The sequence below is a fragment of the Ranitomeya variabilis genome, chromosome 5 (genome assembly GCF_051348905.1).
Source record: "Ranitomeya variabilis isolate aRanVar5 chromosome 5, aRanVar5.hap1, whole genome shotgun sequence".
Taxonomy (NCBI): domain Eukaryota; kingdom Metazoa; phylum Chordata; class Amphibia; order Anura; family Dendrobatidae; genus Ranitomeya; species Ranitomeya variabilis.
Window position 1 is genome coordinate 591,124,608 of NC_135236.1, and position 21,032 is coordinate 591,145,639.

At 45.9% G+C, this 21,032-nt stretch overlaps 1 protein-coding gene across 1 annotated transcript in view; it reads right to left on the reverse strand.

The window, feature by feature from the left end:
- The window catches only part of DOCK2 (dedicator of cytokinesis 2), a 1,347,187-nt gene that overhangs the window by 1,143,368 nt on the left and 182,787 nt on the right, over positions 1–21,032 (reverse strand). The window contains exon 7 of the mRNA XM_077266018.1: positions 16,540–16,675. Coding sequence (XP_077122133.1) covers positions 16,540–16,675 — 136 coding nt within the window. The remainder of the gene's footprint in view (positions 1–16,539; positions 16,676–21,032) is intronic.

A 21,032-nucleotide genomic window follows, 5' to 3' on the forward strand; every position in this document is an offset into this window, starting at 1 on the left:
GTGTGTGACACCGATCCAGCGATGTGTTCGCTTGTAACCAGGGTAAACATCGGGTAACTAAGCGCAGGGCCGCGCTTAGTAACCCGATGTTTACCCTGGTTACCAGCGTAAACGTAAAAAAAACAAACAGTACATACTCACATTCCGGTGTCTGTCCTCCGGCGTCTCAGCTTCTCTGCAATGTGAGCGCCGGCCGGCCGGAAAGCGAGCACAGCGGTGACGTCACCGCTCTGCTTTCCGGCTATGGTGCTTACACAGTGCAGAGAAGCAGAACGCCGGGGACAGACACCGGAATGTAAGTATGTACTGTTTGTTATTTTTACGTTTACGCTGGTAACCAGGGTAAACATCGGGTTACTAAGCGCGGCCCTGCGCTTAGTAACCCGATGTTTACCCTGGTTACCCGGGGACTACGGCATCGCTCCAGCGCCGTGATTGCAAAGTGTGACCGCAGTCTACGACACTGGAGCGATAATCATACGACGCTGCGACGTCACGGATCGTGCCGTCGTAGCGATGAAAATGGCAATGTGTGACGGTACCCTTTGAGTTTTGCAGGGATGGAGAAAGTCAACTACTCACCCCAAGGAGCCAATCATGATAAAGCTTTGCTGTGGCAAGAAGCCCGATGGATTCTGAAATCAAATGCTCAAGGTCCCTTGGGATTAAATGACCCGATTGACTTATCAGTATTTTTCTGAGATTTATAAGTTTGTTTAAATTAAAACCCTCCTATGATGAATACTAACTTGTAAAAAACATTTTTTCTATGTTAATTAACATTGTTAGATCTGCTACTGTTTAATGTATTGCACTCTGCATTTGTATGACTGTTTTTGTGTAACTCAGTAGATGTCTGCTTTTAATATATTGTATATGCAAATTTGTAAGGTCATAAATCTTATAAAGGAAATGGCCTGAAGTTAATCACTTCACCTGGACCCCTAGAAGCGAGTAATCGCAAAACAGCAGTCGTCAGTCTTTCACCTCCCCCAGCATTCCTCTCACATCCTGCTTATCCTCTTTGTTGTTCGTGGCACAAAAGTGAAATAAAGGACATGTAATCTTTTCACTTCAGCTGGTGAGTGCTGCATTTTATTCTTCATGAATCATATAACTAGAGTAGCAGACAGCAAAAACAGTGGAAAACCGGCCTAAAATGCCCAAACTTGGAGCTCACAGATTTATGAGGCTTGTCACGCAAATACTACACTGACAAATATGTGGCCTGTACTTTTTGGGGGTCTGCAAAATAGTTCTGTATGTAACTAGAGTAACAGACAGCAAAAACAGTGGGAAACCAGCCTGAAATGCTCCAACTTGGAGCACTCAGATATATGAGGCCTGTCACGGAAATACCACACTGCCAAATATGTGGCCTGCACTTTTTGTGGGGTCTGCAAAATAGTGCTGTATATTACTAGAGTTACAGACAGCAAAAACAGTGGTAAACCGGCCTAAAATGCCCAAACTAGGAGCACGCAGATATATGAGGCCTGTCACGCAAATACCACACTGCCAAATATGTGGCCTGTATTTTGTATTTTTTTCAATGCAAAATAGTGCTGTATATAGGTAGAATAACCACACTGCTTCTTCCCGCCTGTTGGGGTGATATGCCTCCTTCCCCATGTGTGCTGCTGTCTTCACTCTGCATATCCTCCTGCCAGTTTGGGTCAGCCACTATGTCATCCACCACCTCATCTTCCACATCAGCACCCTGCTCCTCCTCCTGACTTTCTGGCAATTGTGTCTCATCATCGTCCACCTCTTGTGACACTTTCCCACCATCGCCTTCATGGGACCGTGGCTGGTCAAAGCTTTGGGCATCGCTACATGTGATCTCATCTGTCCCCACTTCAAGTTGACCCTCCGAGAGTCTGGAATCTTGAAATGGAAAACTGAACAGCTCTTCAGAGTATCCAAGTGTGGGATCAGTTGTCTCAGGGCACTCGGAATGGTGGGAGGAAGGAGGATCAGGGTGAGAAATATCCAGGCAACACTCGCGGCTACTCAGACTTCACTGTGTGGAAGACATGGTGATGATGGTGTTGGCTAAGTGACTGGAAGCATTATCCGCTATTCAACCAACAACCGTTTCACACTGCTTTGGCTTCAATAGTGGTGTGCTGTGGTCCCCTAGAAACTGGGACAGGAAGGTAGAGCAAGAAGATGTTGGTCTTTGTTTTGGCCCACTTTCAGCAACGGCCTTGTCCTCTGCATGCACCATTAGCATCACGTCCACTTCCCCGTCCCTTGCCCCTTGCCTTGCCCATTTTAAATGGATTACTTCACTATTTCAAAAGCTCAACACAAATGTATTTATTTGGAGCTAAATCATATCTGATCAGAATACCTGCTAATCTACGATTTTTCAAACACAAACACCAGGCCTCAGCCTGACATAACAGACTGTATTAAATTTTTTTTTAGGGTTTTGTAGAATTTTTAAAATAAAAAAAAGAGTGGAACAAGGCTAATAGACAGAACTATGAAACTTATGCCTGTCAAGCTATGATTTTTTCCAACACAGATACAACAGGTCTCAGCCTGACATAACAGACTGTATTATATTTTTTTTGTGTTTTGTAGAATTTTGAAAATAAAAAAAAAGAACAAGACTAGCAGACAGAACTGTGAACCTTATGACTGTAAAGCTATGATTTTTCCAACACAGATACAACATGCCTCAGCCTGACATAACAGACTGTATTCAATTTTTGTTAGGGTTTTGTAGAATTTTAAAAATAAAAAAAAAAGAGAGGAACAAGGCTAGCAGATAGAACTATGAAACTTATGAGTGTCAAGCTACGATTTTTCCAACACAGATACAAACCTTAGCCTGACATAACAGACTGGGTTAATTTTTTTCTTAGGGTTTTGCAGAATTTTTAAAATTAAAAAAAAAGAGTGGAACAAGGATAGCAGACAGAACTATGAAACTTATGCCTGCGAAGCTACGATTTTTCCACCACAGATACAACAGGCCTCAGCCTGACATATCAGACTGTATTAACTTTTTTTTTTATAGTTTTGTAGAATTTTTAAAATAAAAAAAGAACAAGGCTGGCAGACAGAACTGAAACTTATGCCTGTCAAGCTACGATTTTTCCAACACAGATACAACAGGCCTCAGCCTGACATAACAGATTGTATTATATTTTTTTAGTGTTTTGTAGAATTTTGAAAAAAAAAAAAAAAAACAAGGCTAGCAGACAGAACTATGAAACTTATGCTTGTCAAGCTATGATTTTTCCACCACAGATACAACAGGCCTCAGCCTGACATAACAGACTGTATTAATTTTTTTTTAAGGTTTTGAAGAATTTTTAAAATAAAAAAACAGAGTGTAAAATACTAGCAGCAAGAAGTATGCTTCTTTTGCCTGCGGAAATACGATTTTTCAAAAACAGAAACACCAGCCCTCAGCCTGACATAACAGACTGTATTAATTTTTTTTTTGGCTTTTGGGTGAATTTATATATATAAATAAAAAAATAATAATAAAAAAAATGAACAAGGCTAGCACACAGAGACATGCTGTGCATGCCTGCAAAGTATGATTTTAAACAGATACACCAGGCCTCAGTCTGACATAACAGACTGTATACATTTTTGGTGTTGAAATATTTTTTTGGGGGGGTGTTTTGGTGAATTATTAAAAAAAAAAAAGAGAAAAGAAAACTGCAGCTAGGTATATAGTAAATTAGCAGCAGCAGACAGTTATGGAGCTTTGGGAGGGATGCAGTAGGAGCTATGTACGCACATACAATGCCTGCAGGCCTTGCACTGATGTGGAAATGCTGTGCTCTGCCTACCTAGGGCTGCAATCTCGGGACCCATGAATTAGCCCTAAAAAGGACTGATGGTTTCTCAGGAGTTGTGGACTGAACAGTTGCAGACCTACACTAACTCTTAAAAGCACGATTCTAATCCTATCTCGGCAGCAGCTCTCCCTACACTCGCTGATTTCGGAGCTGAATGCGGCGAGCAGGGCGGTGCCAGATCTCTTATACTCGGAAAGATGCTGTGCGGCCAAGCCAATCGCTGCACGACCACAACAAAGATGGCTGCGGCATTTCATGGCTTGGCAGACAATCCCTGCAGCGTGATTGGGTCTCTAAAGTCCAAAAAATGCATGGGTGGAGGCACCAGTTCCCGCCGAGTAATCCCAGAAATGCTCGGTGCTCGCCTAGTATGAAGATTACCATGATACTCGGGCGAGTAACAAGTAGTGGCGAGTGCGTTTGCTCATCACTAGAGTTGAGCGAATTGGATCGGTTAATTTCATAAGTCGGCGACTTTCGGCAAAGTCGGGTTTTGTGAAACCCGAGCCGATCCCAGCGTGGGATCGGCCATGCGGTCGGCGATCTTCGCGCCAAAGTCGCGTTTCGTATGACGCCTTAACCGCCATTTTTTCAGCCAATGAAGGAGTGTGGGCAGCGTGATGACATAGGTCTTGTCTTGCTTTCTGCGGCGTCACAGGGGGTGGGGGTAGAAACGCCATCGTACCATTTTGGATGTAGCGATTTACACAGTCCAGGGAATGTACTGATTTACACTGTGTCCGAGGAGAGAGAGAGAGAGAGAGAGAGAGAGAGAGAGAAAAAAAATCCCCATTGACTTGCATTGGGTTTCATGTTTCGGTCGGCCACCCGACTTTTCACAATAATCGGCCGATTTCACACGATCCGACTTTCGATCCTAAAAAAGCAAAAGTCGTTCAACCCTACTCATCACTATTAATGACCACCAAACCACTAACGATCATCAATCAATGTGTTGCAAAAAAGAAACTAAAAAAGCGGAACGGCACTGCCTGGAAATCTGAGGTGGTCACTCCGAAACCCAGGTGCCGTATAATAAATAGAATTATCTTCAGCACACACAAAGATCACGGGTACTCTTCATAAAAAATGCACAAAGTCATAATTGCATCCGAAAAAAGGCAGAGAAGGCACTCACCGATCTTAAAGTCCCAATTTTATTCAATCTTCATTAAAAATCTATGGCCAGGAGGGTGAGGAAAAGGAGTTGCTGTGAGCAGGAACAAGCGCCGGGTGTTTCGCGCTGTGCTTGCGCTTCTACGAGTCAGTATCCGACCCGTAGAAGTGCAAGCACAGCGCGAAATGGCCGTCGTTTGTTCCTGCTCACAGCAACTCCTTTTCCTCACCCTCCCGGCCATGGAATTTTAATGAAGATTGAATAAAATTGGGACTTTAAGATCAGTGAGTGCCTTCTCTGCCTTTTTTGGTATGCAATCAATGTGTTAGTAAGGGTATAGATATCACACAAGCCTATCTATAAATGGATATTTTAACTATTCTCAGGAGACATATGGTACTTAGAAAAATAGATAGAATAACTATACTCTTACCAGATTATGAATATATCAGAAAATGTGGTTAGTGGTGAGACATTATTTACTTTAGGAGTGGCTGACGTCTTTTGAGCAAATAGTGCATGCTCCTGGTATGGTCCTTAATTCAGTATCTACAGTATTAAATATTGTCATGAAGGCTGAATAGGGACAAGGTGGGTCAGCCTTTCTTGAGCAGGGGCGCCACGTCGCCTGTGTTTAGGGTGCCATCCTCCACAGCAAGGCAGGAGCCAGCCTGATAGGTAACATTAGAGCAAGGTGGTCAAAGCATCTGGATTTGACTTTATTTGAGACCATTAGACCCTTTCCCAAATACTTAAACCCTTTCAGAGTCATTTTGGGTGGATATATTTTTGAATATTTTGTTAAGACTAGGGTTGAGTGACTTTTGCTTTTTTGAGGTCGAGTCGGGTTTCATGAAACCCGACTTTCTCAAAAGTCGAGTCGAGTGAAATCGGCCGATCTTCTTGAAAAGTCGGGGTCGGGGATTGGCCGAAACATGAAACCCAATGCAAGTTAATGGAAAATCTATATATTTTTATATTTACTTCAGCGCGATATATGTGAAAAGCCGGTAATTCAATTGCTGGCTTTTCATTTCTCCTACCTAAACCCGACATGATATGAGACATGGTTTACATACAGTAAACCATGTCATATCCCCCTTTTTTTTGCATATTCCACACTACTAATGTTAGTAATGTGTATGTGCAAAATTTTGGCGCTGTAGCTATTAAATTTAAGGGTTAAATCGCGGAAAAAATTGGCGTGGGCTCCCGTGCAATTTTCTCCGCCAGAGTGGTAAAGCCAGTGACTGAGGGCATATATTAATAGCCTAGAGAGGGTCCATGGTTATTGGCCCCCCCTGGCTACAAACATCTGCCCTGTTATGACCCCAATGGCAGAGGGTCTCAGAAATAAATACTAAGTCTGCAAACACAAAAACCCAGCTCATAGGGCAGTGGTAACTGGGCTGACCGTATATCTAATCCTAGCACCACAAATAGCAGCAGCCGGGGAACGTGCCTACGTTGGTTCTAGACGTCTCGTGCCAGCCGGAGAACTAACTAACCCTAGAAGGGAAAAGATAGACCTTTCTTGCCTCCAGAGAAAAGACCCCAAAAGTTGGATACAAGCCCCCAACAAATAATAACGGTGAGGTAAGAAAAAAAGACAAACGTAAGAATGAACTAGGTATTTAGCAAAGAGAGGCCCACTGACTAATAGCAGAATATAGTAAGATGACTTATACGGTCAGCAAAAACCCTATCAAAATTTCCACGCTGGATATTCAAGAACCCCCGAACCGTATAACGGCCCGGGGGGAGAATACCAGCCCCCTAGAGCTTCCAGCAAAATCAGGAATCACATTTAGTACAAGCTGGACAAAAAATAAGAGCAATACAAATAACCAAAAAACAAGGAAGCAGGACTTAGCTTAATTTTGCACGAACCAGGACCAGCAGACAGGAGCAAACAGAAAGGACTAATTACAACGATGCCAGGCACCAGACTGAGAATTCAGGGAGTTCATATAGCAACACCCCTGGTCTAACGACCCAGGTGGGTGCCAAAATGAGGAAAGACAATCCCAGAGTCATATCACTAGTGACCACAAGAGGGAGCCAAAAAAGTCTAATTCACAACAGTACCCCCCCTTTAAGGAGGGGTCACCGAACCCTCACCAAGACCACCAGGGCGATCAGGATGAGCAGCGTGAAAGGCACGAACTAAATCGGCCGCATGCACATCAGAGGCAACCACCCAGGAATTATCCTCCTGACCATAGCCCTTCCACTTGACCAGATACTGAAGCCTCCGCCTGGAGAGACGAGAATCCAAGATCTTCTCCACCACGTACTCCAACTCGCCCTCAACCAACACCGGAGCAGGAGGCTCAACAGAAGGGACCACAGGTACAACGTACCGCCGCAACAAAGACCTATGGAACACGTTGTGAATGGCAAACGACACCAGAAGATCCAAGCGAAAGGACACAGGATTAAGGATTTCCAATATCTTGTAAGGACTGATGAAGCGAGGCTTAAATTTAGGAGAGGAGACCTTCATAGGAACAAATCGAGAAGACAGCCATACCAAATCCCCAACACGAAGTCGGGGACCCACACCGCGGCGGCGGTTGGCAAAACGCTGAGCCTTCTCCTGTGACAACTTTAAGTTGTCCACCACATGATTCCAAATCTGCTGCAACCTATCCACCACAGAATCTACCCCAGGACAGTCAGAAGGCTCCACATGTCCTGAGGAAAAACGAGGATGGAAACCAGAGTTGCAGAAAAATGGCGAAACCAAAGTAGCGGAACTAGCCCGATTATTAAGGGCAAACTCAGCCAACGGCAAGAAGGTCACCCAATCATCCTGATCTGCAGAAACAAAACACCTCAAATAAGCCTCCAGAGTCTGATTAGTTCGCTCCGTTTGTCCATTAGTCTGAGGATGAAAGGCAGACGAAAACGACAAGTCAATGCCCATCTTAGCACAAAAGGATCGCCAGAACCTGGAAACAAATTGGGATCCTCTGTCAGACACGATATTCTCAGGAATGCCGTGTAAACGAACCACATTCTGAAAGAACAGAGGAACCAGATCGGAAGAGGAAGGCAGCTTAGGCAAAGATACCAAATGGACCATCTTGGAAAAGCGATCACATACCACCCAGATGACAGACATGCCCTGAGACACCGGAAGATCTGAAATGAAATCCATGGAAATGTGTGTCCAAGGCCTCTTCGGGACAGGCAAGGGCAAGAGCAACCCGCTGGCACGAGAACAGCAAGGCTTAGCTCGAGCACAAGTCCCACAGGACTGCACAAATGACCGCACATCCCGTGACAAGGAAGGCCACCAAAAGGACCTAGCCACCAAATCTCTGGTGCCAAAAATTCCCGGATGCCCTGCCAACACCGAGGAATGAACCTCGGAAATGACTCTGCTGGTCCACTTATCAGGAACAAACAGTCTGTCAGGTGGACAAGAGTCAGGTCTACCAGCCTGAAAGCTCTGCAACACACGTCGCAAATCCGGAGAAATGGCTGACAAGATTACTCCCTCTTTAAGAATACCAACTGGTTCAGCGACTCCAGGAGAGTCAGGCACAAAGCTCCTTGAAAGAGCATCAGCCTTCACATTCTTTGAACCTGGTAAATACGAGACCACAAAGTCAAAACGGGAGAAAAACAATGACCAACGGGCCTGTCTAGGATTCAGGCGTTTAGCAGACTCGAGATACATTAGATTTTTGTGATCAGTCAAGACCACCACACGATGCTTAGCACCCTCGAGCCAATGACGCCACTCCTCAAATGCCCACTTCATGGCCAGCAACTCCCGATTGCCAACATCATAATTCCGCTCAGCAGGCGAAAACTTCCTAGAGAAAAAAGCACATGGTCTCATTACAGAGCAACCAGGGCCTCTCTGCGACAAAACGGCCCCTGCCCCAATCTCAGAAGCATCCACTTCAACCTGAAAGGGAAGTGAGACATCAGGCTGGCACAAAACAGGCGCTGAAGTAAACCGGCGCTTCAACTCTTGGAAAGCTTCCACGGCTGCAGGAGCCCAGTTAGCAACATCAGAACCTTTCTTGGTCATATCCGTCAAAGGTTTAACAACGCTAGAAAAATTAGCGATAAAACGACGGTAGAAGTTAGCAAAACCCAAGAACTTCTCAAGACTCTTAACTGACTTGGGTTGAGTCCAATCATGAATAGCTCGGACCTTGACTGGGTCCATCTCCACCGCAGAAGGGGAAAAAATAAAACCCAAAAAGGGAACCTTCTGTACTCCAAAGAGACACTTTGAGCCCTTAACAAACAAAGCATTCTCACGCAAAACCTGAAACACCATCCTGACCTGCTCTACATGCGAGTCCCAATCATCAGAAAAAAACAGAATATCATCCAGATAAACAATCATAAATTTATCCAGATACTTCCGGAAAATATCATGCATAAAGGACTGAAACACTGAAGGAGCATTAGAGAGCCCAAAAGGCATCACCAAGTACTCAAAATGACCTTCGGGCGTATTAAATGCAGTTTTCCATTCATCTCCTTGCTTAATTCTCACAAGGTTGTACGCACCACGAAGATCTATTTTGGTGAACCACTTGGCACCTTTAATCCGGGCAAACAAGTCCGACAACAGAGGCAAAGGATACTGAAATTTAACAGTGATTTTATTCAGAAGCCGATAGTCAATACAAGGTCTCAAAGATCCGTCTTTCTTGGCCACAAAAAAGAATCCAGCACCAAGAGGGGAAGAGGATTGACGGATATGCCCCTTCTCCAGAGATTCCTTGATATACGAACGCATTGCGGTATGCTCAGGTACAGACAGATTAAATAGTCTTCCCTTAGGAAATTTACTGCCTGGAATCAAATCTATAGCGCAGTCACAGTCCCTATGAGGAGGCAGAGCACTGGACCTGGACTCGCTGAATACATCCTGAAAATCAGACAAATACTCAGGAACTTCCGAAGGAGTAGAGGAAGCAATAGACACCGGCGGGGAATCACCATGAATTCCCTGGCAGCCCCAACTTGACACAGACATTGCCTTCCAATCCAAGACTGGATTATGGGTCTGTAACCATGGCAGCCCCAAAACGACCAAATCATGCATTTTATGCAGAACAAGAAAACGAATCACCTCCCGATGTTCAGGAGTCATGCACATGGTTACCTGTGTCCAAAACGGCGGTTTATTTTCCGCCAATGGCGTAGCATCAATACCTCTAAGAGGGATAGGATTTACCAACGGCTCAAGAACAAAACCACAGCGCTTGGCAAATGACAGATCCATAAGACTCAGGGCAGCACCTGAATCCACAAATGCCATAACAGGGTAGGAAGACAATGAGCAAATTAAAGTCACAGACAAAATAAATTTAGGTTGCAAATTACCAATGGCGACAGGACTAACAACCCTTGTTAGGCGTTTAGAGCATGCTGATATAACATGTGTAGAATCACCACAGTAAAAACACAACCCATTCTGACGTCTATGATTTTTCCGTTCATTTCTAGTCTGAATTCTACCACATTGCATTAAATCAGGTGTTTGTTCAGACAACACCACAAGAGGATTAGCGGCTTTGCGCTCCCGCAAACGCCGGTCAATTTGAATAGCCAGCGCCATGGAATCATTCAGACTTGTAGGAATGGAGAAACCCACCATCACATTCTTAATGGCTTCAGAAAGGCCATTTCTGAAATTTGCGGCCAGAGCACACTCATTCCACTGAGTAAGCACGGACCATTTCCGAAATTTTTGGCAATACACTTCAGCTTCATCCTGGCCCTGAGAAATAGCCAGCAAGGCTTTTTCTGCCTGAATTTCAAGATTGGGTTCCTCGTAAAGCAATCCGAGCGCCAGAAAAAACGCATCAATATTTGCCAATGCCGGATCTCCTGGTGCTAGCGAGAAGGCCCAATCCTGAGGGTCGCCCCGTAAGAAAGAGATAACAATTTTTACTTGCTGAGCTGAGTCTCCAGATGAACGGGGTCTCAGAGATAGAAACAATTTACAATTATTCCTGAAATTCCTAAACTTAAATCGGTCTCCAGAGAACAGTTCAGGAATAGGTATTTTAGGTTCAGACATAGGACTACTGGTAACAAAATCTTGTATGCCCTGCACACGAGCAGCAAGCTGGTCCACACTTGTAATCAAGGTCTGGACATTCATGTCTGCAGCAAGCTCAAGCCACTCAAAGGTAAAGGGGAGGAAGAAAGAAAAAAAAAAAAAAAACTCAGAATTTCCTTTCTTATAATCCCACTTCTGCAATGCATTAAACATTCAACTTTGGCCTGGCATACTGTTATGACCCCAATGGCAGAGGGTCTCAGAAATAAATACTAAGTCTGCAAACACAAAAACCCAGCTCATAGGGCAGTGGTAACTGGGCTGACCGTATATCTAATCCTAACACCACAAATAGCAGCAGCCGGGGAACGTGCCTACGTTGGTTCTAGACGTCTCGCGCCAGCCGGAGAACTAACTAACTCTAGAAGGGAAAAGATAGACCTTTCTTGCCTCCAGAGAAAAGACCCCAAAAGTTGGATACAAGCCCCCAACAAATAATAACGGTGAGGTAAGAAGAAAAGACAAACGTAAGAATGAACTAGGTATTTAGCAAAGAGAGGCCCACTGACTAATAGCAGAATATAGTAAGATGACTTATACGGTCAGCAAAAACCCTATCAAAATTTCCACGCTGGATATTCAAGAACCCCCGAACCGTCTAACGGCCCGGGGGGAGAATACCAGCCCCCTAGAGCTTCCAGCAAAATCAGGAATCACATTTAGTACAAGCTGGACAAAAAATAAGAGCAATACAAATAACCAAAGAACAAGGAAGCAGGACTTAGCTTAATTTTGCACGAACCAGGACCAGCAGACAGGAGCAAACAGAAAGGACTAATTACAACGATGCCAGGCACCAGACTGAGAATTCAGGGAGTTCATATAGCAACACCCCTGGACTAACGACCCATGTGGGTGCCAAACTGAGGAAAGACAATCCCAGAGTCATATCACTAGTGACCACTAGTGTTGAGCGATACCGTCCGATACTTGAAAGTATCGGTATCGGAAAGTATCGGCCGATACCGGCAAAGTATCGGATCCAATCCGATACCGATACCCGATACCAATACAAGTCAATGGGACTCAAGTATCGGACGGTATTCCTGATGGTTCCCAGGGTCTGAAGGAGAGGAAACTCTCCTTCAGACCCTGGGATCCATATAAATGTGTAAAATAAAGAATTAAAATAAAAAATATTGCTATACTCACCTGTCCGACGCAGCCTGGACCTCAGCGAGGGAACCGGCAGCGTTGTTTGTTTAAAATTCGCGCTTTTACTTGGTTACGTGAAGTCTCGGCTTGTGATTGGTCAGGGTGGCCATGTTGCCGGGACGCGGACCAATCACAGCAAGCCGTGACGAAATTACGTCACGGCTTGCTGTGATTGGTCCGCGTCCCGGCAACATGGCCGCCATTAACCAATCACAAGCCGTGACGTCACGGGAGGCTGGACACGCGCGCTTTTTAAAATACGCGCATGTCCAGCCTCCCGTGACGTCACGGCTTGTGATTGGTTAATGGCGGCCATGTTGCCGGGACGCGGACCAATCACAGCAAGCCGTGACGTAATTTCGTCACGGCTTGCTGTGATTGGTCCGCGTCCCGGCAACATGGCCGCCCTGACCAATCACAAGCCGGGACTTCACGTAACGAAGTAAAAGCGTGAAATTTAAACAAACAACGCTGCCGGTTCCCTCGCTGAGGTCCAGGCTGCGTCGGAGAGGTGAGTATAGCAATATTTTTTATTTTAATTCTCTCTTTTACACATTATTACATTAATGTTGTTGCGATACCCGATACCCGATACCACAAAAGTATCGGATCTCGGTATCGGAAATTCCGATACAGCAAATATCGGCCGATACCCGATACTTGCAGTATCGGAATGCTCAACACTAGTGACCACAAGAGGGAGCCAAAAAAGTCTAATTCACAACACTGCCCCCAGCCACCCCAGAAAAGGCACATCTGGAAGATGCGCCTATTCTGGCACTTGGCCACTCTTTTCCCACTCCCGTGTAGCGGTGGGATATGGAGTAATGAAGGGTTAATGTCACCTTGCTATTGTAAGGTGACATTAAGCCAGATTAATAATGGAGAGGCTTCAATTATGACACCTATCCATTATTAATCCAATTGTATGAAATGGTTAAAAAAACACACACACAATATTGCAAAGTACCGTATTTTTCGGACTATAAGACACACTTTTTTTCCTCCAAATTTGGGAGGAAAGTGTGGGTGCGTCTTATAGTACGGATATACCATGTTGGGAGGGGGGCAGCAGCGAGTGGGATCGCACTGTTATCCCACTTCAGGATGTCCCCGCTGGCGGAATCAGCTGCTGGGGAAAGCACATGGCCCCGCTGATTAAGTGCAGTGAATATTTATTAGCTGCTCCCCGCCCACCGATCAGCTGAGCGGTGAGCCGGGAGCAGCGCAAATGAATGCTGCACTTAAGCAGCGACACACAGTTTCCCCAGCACTGATTCCGGGGAGAATCTGTGTGTCCGGGGGAGAAGGCAGCAGCAGGGGCCAGGAGATTGCTGCATACCTGCCTGTGCTGGACGCTGAGCTGTCTGGTGCACATGGAGGACCTGTGTGATGTCAGAAGTGGGCGGGCTGGAGCATCACATGGCAGCTCAGAGCCCTCCCTCTTCTGACATCATCACAGGTCCTTCAGACTCCCACCTAGAATCTGCAGCTTCCTCTTATGTCCTGCGCTGTGGAAAGGCAACAACAACAGGGAGGGCTCTGTGTGTGCAGCCATGGGATGCTCCAGCTTTTACCTCGCAACAGTGTGGCTGGCTGCCACAATTAAGAAGTCAGTCTTTACAAAACACAATAAAGCACTCTGCCACTCCTTTGGTGAACTATAACTCCCAGCATTTCATAGGATCTGCAGGACATGCTGGGAGTTATAGTTCTCCCATGGGATTATAAAGCAGCACTCCAGAGTTATTTTGCAGTGCTGGAGTGGTGCTTTCACTATAAGCCCTGTGCACCCATTCTTAGGGCTCATTTCCACATGCGAGGCACACGTCTGTATCTCGCATGTGGATATTTTTTTCCCTATTTTCCACCTCTAAAACCTGGGTGCGCCTTATAGTCCGGTGCGTCTTATAGTCCGAAAAATACGGTATTTTAATGAAATAAAGACACAGGTTGTTGTAATATTTTATTATACTGGCAATCCACCTGAAGACCATCGTTCTGTAACAAAGGAAAAATAATAAACCAACAATATACATACCTTCCGTAGATCAGTAACGTCCCACGATGTAAATCCATCTGAAAGGGTTAAAATATTTTACAGGCAGGAGCTCTGCTATAATGCAACTGTGCTCGTGCCTGTAAAACCCCAGGAATGAAGGTAATGTAGGTCAATGACCTGTATTTACCTTTATTCGCAGTGATGCGCCCTCTGCTGGATGTACTCATGAACTGGAGCCTTAGAAAAGTTCCCACGCTGGAGTTCATATGAGGACATCCAGCAGAGGGCGCCTCACCGCGAATGAAGGTAAATACAGGTCATTGACCTACATTACCTTCATTCCTGGGGTTTTACAGGCACGAGCAAAGCTGCATTATAGCAGAGCTCCTGCCCGTAAAATGCATCTTCCAGATGTGCCTTTTCTGGGGTGGCTGGGGGCAGATGTTTGTAGCCAGGGGGGGCCAATAACCATGGACCCTCTCTAGGCTATTAATATCTGCCCTCAGTCACTGGCTTTACCACTCTGGTGGAGAAAATTGTGCGGGAGCCCACGCCAATTTTTTCCACGATTTAACCCTTAAATTTAATAGCTAGAGCGCCGAAATTTTGCACATACACACTACTAACATTAGTAGTGTGGAATATGCAAAAAAAAAAAGGGGGATATGACATGGTTTACTGTATGTAAACCATGTCTCATATCATGTCGGGTTTAGGCAGGAGAAATGAAAAGCCGGCAATTGAATTACCGGCTTTTCACATATATCGCGCTGAAGTAAATATAAATATATATATATATGTGTCTCAATGACACATATATATATATAAAAAAACGAAACCCGAATTTGGAGCGAAGATCGCCGACGGACGACCCGATCCCACAGTGAGATCGGGTCGGGTTTCACGAAACCCGACTTTCCCAAAAGTCGGCGACTTTTGAAATTGGCCGATCTGTTTTGCTCAACCCTAGTCAAGACCATCAATATATATGTGTCTATCAACCCTCCCTGATTGATAATCGTTAGTGGTTTGGTTGTCATTAACTATAGGACATCAAACCTTTTGGTTGACTGTGATTTTGAAGCCCTTTGGGGGATATGGGAGTTAGTATCTGCCTGTCTATCCTATTTTCTGCCTTTTTCTAGCTATACAGTACAGACCAAAAGTTTGGACACACCTTCTCATGTAAAGATTTTTCAGTATTTTCATGACTATGAAAATTGTAAATTCACACTGAAGGCATCAAAGCTGTGAATTAACACATGTGGAATTATATACTTAATAAAAAAAGTGGGAAACAACTGAAAACATGTCTTATATTCTAGGTTCTTCAAAGTAGCCACCTTTTGCTTTGATGACTGCTCGCTGCTACTGCACAGGCGCCACTGGCGCCATCTTGCTAGAAAAAAAATGTCCTCTCCTCAAGAAGGCACCGCCGGAGCCTGCGCAGTAGCAGCTATCGGATCACCAATAGCTGCTCCTGCACAGGTGCAGCTGGCACAAATTTCAAATGGAATTTTTTAATGAATACAAGATTAAGATCAAACTACATAATTATTTGTACAATAGATATGTGATCTTGCTGCAGTGCAGGTGCAACCACCAGCACCTGCCTGCAGTTTTTTTTTTTTTTTCAAGATATGTAAAATATTCATTGTGTAAGCTAGGGGGCAGGTCACTGAAGGATTACTGAGGGACAGTAATCTGTCAGAAGCCATACACATGAATATGTCAGAAGCATATACACATGAAGACCCCCCACAGGCACCCCGGGGCATGAGCATATCATTAACTGAAAACTACAAATAAAGATTAAACAAGAGCCACAAGATGGATTTCATCACCCGAGTTATCATTTTAATCAGTATAAAGGCACCAACTTGACAGTGTCTGTAGGTTACTGAGCACAATCCTGTGACTGCTTCCCCTTAAGAAACCAAAAACCAAACATGCACAATAAAATAACAATAATAATAAAATAAATAAATATATATATATATATATATATATATATATATATATATATATATATATATATATATATATATATATATATACATATATACACACATATACATATACACATATACACTAACACACACACACGTGCGCATATTTACACACACAACTTGTAATCAAATTTTCCAGTGTGCCTTCCAGGGCCTCTCTGCTTCACTGGTGGGACATTGACGAGGTGAGTACCATTTCAATTCCAACTTTTTTTAAGAGTTTGATAACCTTTTTGAATGTTAGTAATATTTGGACTGTGTAAAAAATTATAAGTTAAATAAACTATTTACGTTTTAAATCAAAGGATCCTAATATAATTACTTACTATTTCTTCCTTGATACGTTCTGTGATATTCTCTGTAGCTTTTTTGTGGGCATGGAAAAAACTAATAACGCTTGTTTTGTCAGGATCCAAGATATTGCCATCTTCATCTCGTACAATCAAATCCAGCTTAAGAATTCTGCAGTTAAATAAAATTGTAATTAATACACCTTATTTTACATTTTTTATCAGAAAAAAGCAAAAATTAGACATTCTATGAATTACATTGAACTTACCCCTGTGTAGAGTTGATACTTAAGAAGTGTTTGCAATGAATACATCAAAACTGTTTGACTTTATATTAGCATTTCCCTTTTTACTTATTAAAAGTTGTATATGCAGCGCCCCAGAGTCTTGGTCGTTGCAGTACTGTGGCTCCGCCGCTAAGGGGGGCTATGGTACATCTGATGGCACTGAAGGAGTTCATCTGACCAGGTATCACATACACCAATATATTTCACAGTCTGGCCTCCAGGGGGAGCTAAGGGTACTATTCATTAGGCCACTCCTCACAGTCTGGTAAAACTGGGGGTTAGGCAGGAAGTTAGGGAGAACGCTGACTGGGTTGGAACCAGGCAACACCTTGTGGCAGAGGGTGTTGTAGGGGAAGATTCGGTAGGGTCCCTGTCAGGGGTGGGATCCTGACAGACGCCTGGCAATCAGAGAGAAAGCTACGGGACCGCGCCTGCACTTCATAGCGGCGGTGCCCTAAGAAAGGACAAGAAGCGAGATTTATTGTGCTGAGTGAGAAACGAGATCAACACAACAGGGAGAAATACCAGTAGGAGTCGTGCTGTTAGACCGAGGCAACATCCTACTGAGGCGTAAATAACCGGTGGCCGGAACGCCGAGGAAGTACAGAGCTCTAAGCATTACTTCAAACCAACGGCAGGGCAGAGAGCTATAGGCTGGCTGCCTCACCTACATCACCTACGCAGACATAGGGGGCAACCTTTGGAGAGGGGCGACTCTAGGGTCCCGGAAGAGCTCCGAGCCTTCCCGTCATACGGGTGCGTCCTACCATAAGATCTGGGGGACGAGAATAAGAAGAACATCAGAATCGAGTTGTTGTGAGGGAACACGAGAAACAGACACAACAGTTGTGGGGACTATCCCGTAAGCACAGCAGGGGAGGACCACAACACACAAGCGCTAGAAGGAAGGCACAGATTTCCACCTGCAACGGGAACTCTGGAGGTGCCATCGGACCGGCCGGACTTGCGCAGCCCGGTTAACCGTATTCCGGACTGAGGACCCAGAAGCCTTCAGTAAAGAGGTAAAGAGACTGCAACCTGTTGTCCTCGTTATTTACTGCACCGCACCACTACCACCACTACCACCACTTCCACCATCCACACCCTATTATTTTGGGGCGCCCCTCGGCAGGGTCACGGACCGGGCCTAGCCACCGTGACAACCCCAGAGCAGAGACTCAGAGGCCCGGTATCGGGTACCCCTCGGCCCTGCGGCAGTGGGGGCGCTGCAAAACTTGGCGTCATGAACAGGATCTACTTAAGCCTGAAGAATCAAGTCATGTGTGCCTTGGAACTGTGATTTACTGTGCTTGGACTGTGATTTATTACAAAGACTGTGCTGTGCCACTTGCCGCCAAAATCCGCCGCCATTACAGCGCTGAGGAGAGCGCAGGAGAAGAAGACAGGCGTGGAGTGGGCGTAGACAAGCTGGAGAGCGCGAAAGACAATGGCCGCCCAGTCTAAATATTGTTGCATCCTAAGGACGGGCCCGTCAACAGGGGAGATCCGCCTCCTGATCTTCTATGGCGGGCGGAGACCAAAGAAACGAAACTATGACTCAGATGAGGTGGGACTGGAGACTAGAGAAGGCCTGCAGAAAAGGATGGCCCCGCATTGACCCCCGTCGCCAGAGGATTATTCTGATATGCCCCCGCTGGAGGATTTGGATCCGTGGGAGCTGTCGATGGGGCATCCTTTGCCTGTGCGGTCCCCAGCCCATGTGCCTCCCCCAGGAGAAAGGAGTGACACTGGAGGAGTCACCCCAGGTAGGGGTACTGAGTGCTGCGACCCCCAGGGAGACCGCCTCACCTCTGCACCAGACCCGGCCGCCGCTGCGGCCACTGGTGCCCCAGCATTTCTGTCGCCTGATCCCAAAGAACCGGGGGGGCCAGACATGGGGCCCTTCCCTTGGGGAGAGTACCGGAATCACCTGATTGCGGAGTTCCAGTGGGAAGTGGAGCGGGAGGCGCGTGGTGAGCTGCTGGAGGGCTCCCTGCCGAAGTGGGGCGTCATATTTGTTTACCTGCCCCAGACAGGAAAGGGCTTCGTGCAGGAGATTGGAACAGCCCTGAGAGTCCCCATCACCCGGGATGAAGTGGAGCCCTGCCTGTGCGGAGACGGCGCCAAGTCCTTCCTGAAGCCGGGGGATGTGGTAACTTATCGCCGGCACCTAAAGGGGAGCAGCTGGTGGGCCCGGGATATGCAGCGCTGCACAGCCGTTCTGGCGGTATCCCGAACCGAGGGGGAAGAGCTTGCCGCTGAAGCCGCTGCTGCCACTGCAGCCACCGCCAGTATCATCCATCGACCCATGCAGACCCTCATTGCAGCGCACGACCTGGTCGTCCAGAAGACCCGAACGCACGGGGTACACCTGGAGTCCAGCCTATCCGGGCCGCAGAGGGCCACCTGCCAGGTAAAGCCTCGGTGGGGGCTGCCAGAAACTGAGTAATGAGTAAGCTTTAATGACTGTAAATAAGTTAATTGTTCTCACTAGGGTTGAGCGAAACGGGTCGGCAATTTTCAGAAGTCGCCGACTTTTGGCAAAGTCGGGTTTCATGAAACCCGACCCGACCCCTGTGTGGGGTCGGCCATGAAGTCGGCGATCTTCTGAATCTGGAATCGGAATTCCGATACCGATTCCCGATATGTTTAAGATATCGGGAATTGGTATCGGAATTCAGATTTAAGTGTAAAATAAAGAATTAAAATAAAAAATATCGCTATACTTACCCTCTGACGGGCCCTGGTACTAACCGGGAACCTTCCTTCCTTAGAATCAGCCTTCCAGGACCCTGCGGTGACGTCACGGTGACGTTGCGGCTTGTGATTGGTCGCGCGGCCGCCCATGTGACCCCTCGCGCGACCAATCACAAGCCGCGACGTCACCGAAGGTCCTGGAAGGGCTGATTCTTAGGAAGGAAGGCTGCCGGAACGAAGCCGAGGGTGAGTATATTCCTATTAGTTATATACTCACCCTCGGACACGCCCTGCTTCTTTCCGGCAGCCTTCCTTCCTAAGAATCAGCCCTTCCAGGACCTTCGGTGACATCACGGTGACGTTGCGGCTTGTGATTGGTCGCGCGAGCGGTCACATGGGTGGCCGCGCGACCAATCACAAGCCGCGACGTCACCGTGACGTCACCGCAGGGTCCTGGAAGGCTGATTCTAAGGAAGGAAGGTTCCCGGTTAGTACCAGGGGCCGTCAGAGCGTAAGTATGGCGATATTTTTTATTTTAATTCTTTATTTTACACTTAAATATGGATCCCAGTGCCTGAAGGAGAGTTTCCGCTCCTTCAGACCCTGGGAACCATTGGAAACCCAATGCACTGCATTGGGTTTCGAGTTTCGGCCGACCCCGACTTTTTTATAGGATCGGCCGATTTCACTCGACCCGACTTTTGAAAAAGTCGGGTTTCGTGAAACCCGACCCGATCCTACAAAAGTAAAGGTCGCTCAACCCTAGTTCTCACCGTTTTGCTGCTAAAACCCGTAGGGGTTAGTGGTGAGTCCTCTTAGGAGCCATATAGGGATGACTCAGTGATCTTAAACTGAAAGAAAAATGATATGTTCTATACTGTGTATAGTAGTGGAAGGACAGTAGGCCCGGGCGGAAAGGGGCGGTCCTGTAACAGAAAGGAGAGGCAGTAGGTCTGGAGCAGTTAGGACAGGCAGTCCTGCAAATTTAAAGGAGAATGCATAAAAGTTAATTAGCCTTATATGTGATATAAGAAGGTCTTTAGTGGATTTAGCGAGTACGTCCTTAAAGGCAATGTTAAATTATTGTTCAAAGATTTTGCACTTAGTAGAATACCCGGTTGGGTAAGAAAAGTTATTTATAGTAAAGTTATTTAAAAGTATTTAACCATGTTTGTAACGTTCAAGTGTCCTCACCTCCCATAAAGGGAAGCTCTGTTAAAAAGTTGACTTGTACTTGCATTTTCAAAATTGTATGTCTTTTTGCTGACATGTATTGTTGTTTTCTTCCCAGTCCAGGAGTATTGGATTTAACCGGGTGGGAGTGCAGCGCCCCAGAGTCCTGGTCGTTGCAGTACTGTGGCTCCACCGCTAAGGGGGGCTATGGTACGTCTGAAGGCACTGAAGGAGTTCATCTGACCAGGTGTCACATACACCAATACATTTCACAGTCTGGCCTCCAGGGGGAGCTAAGGGTACTATTCATTAGGCCACTCCTCACAGTCTGGTAAAACTGGGGGTTAGGAAGGATGTTAGGGAGAACGCTGA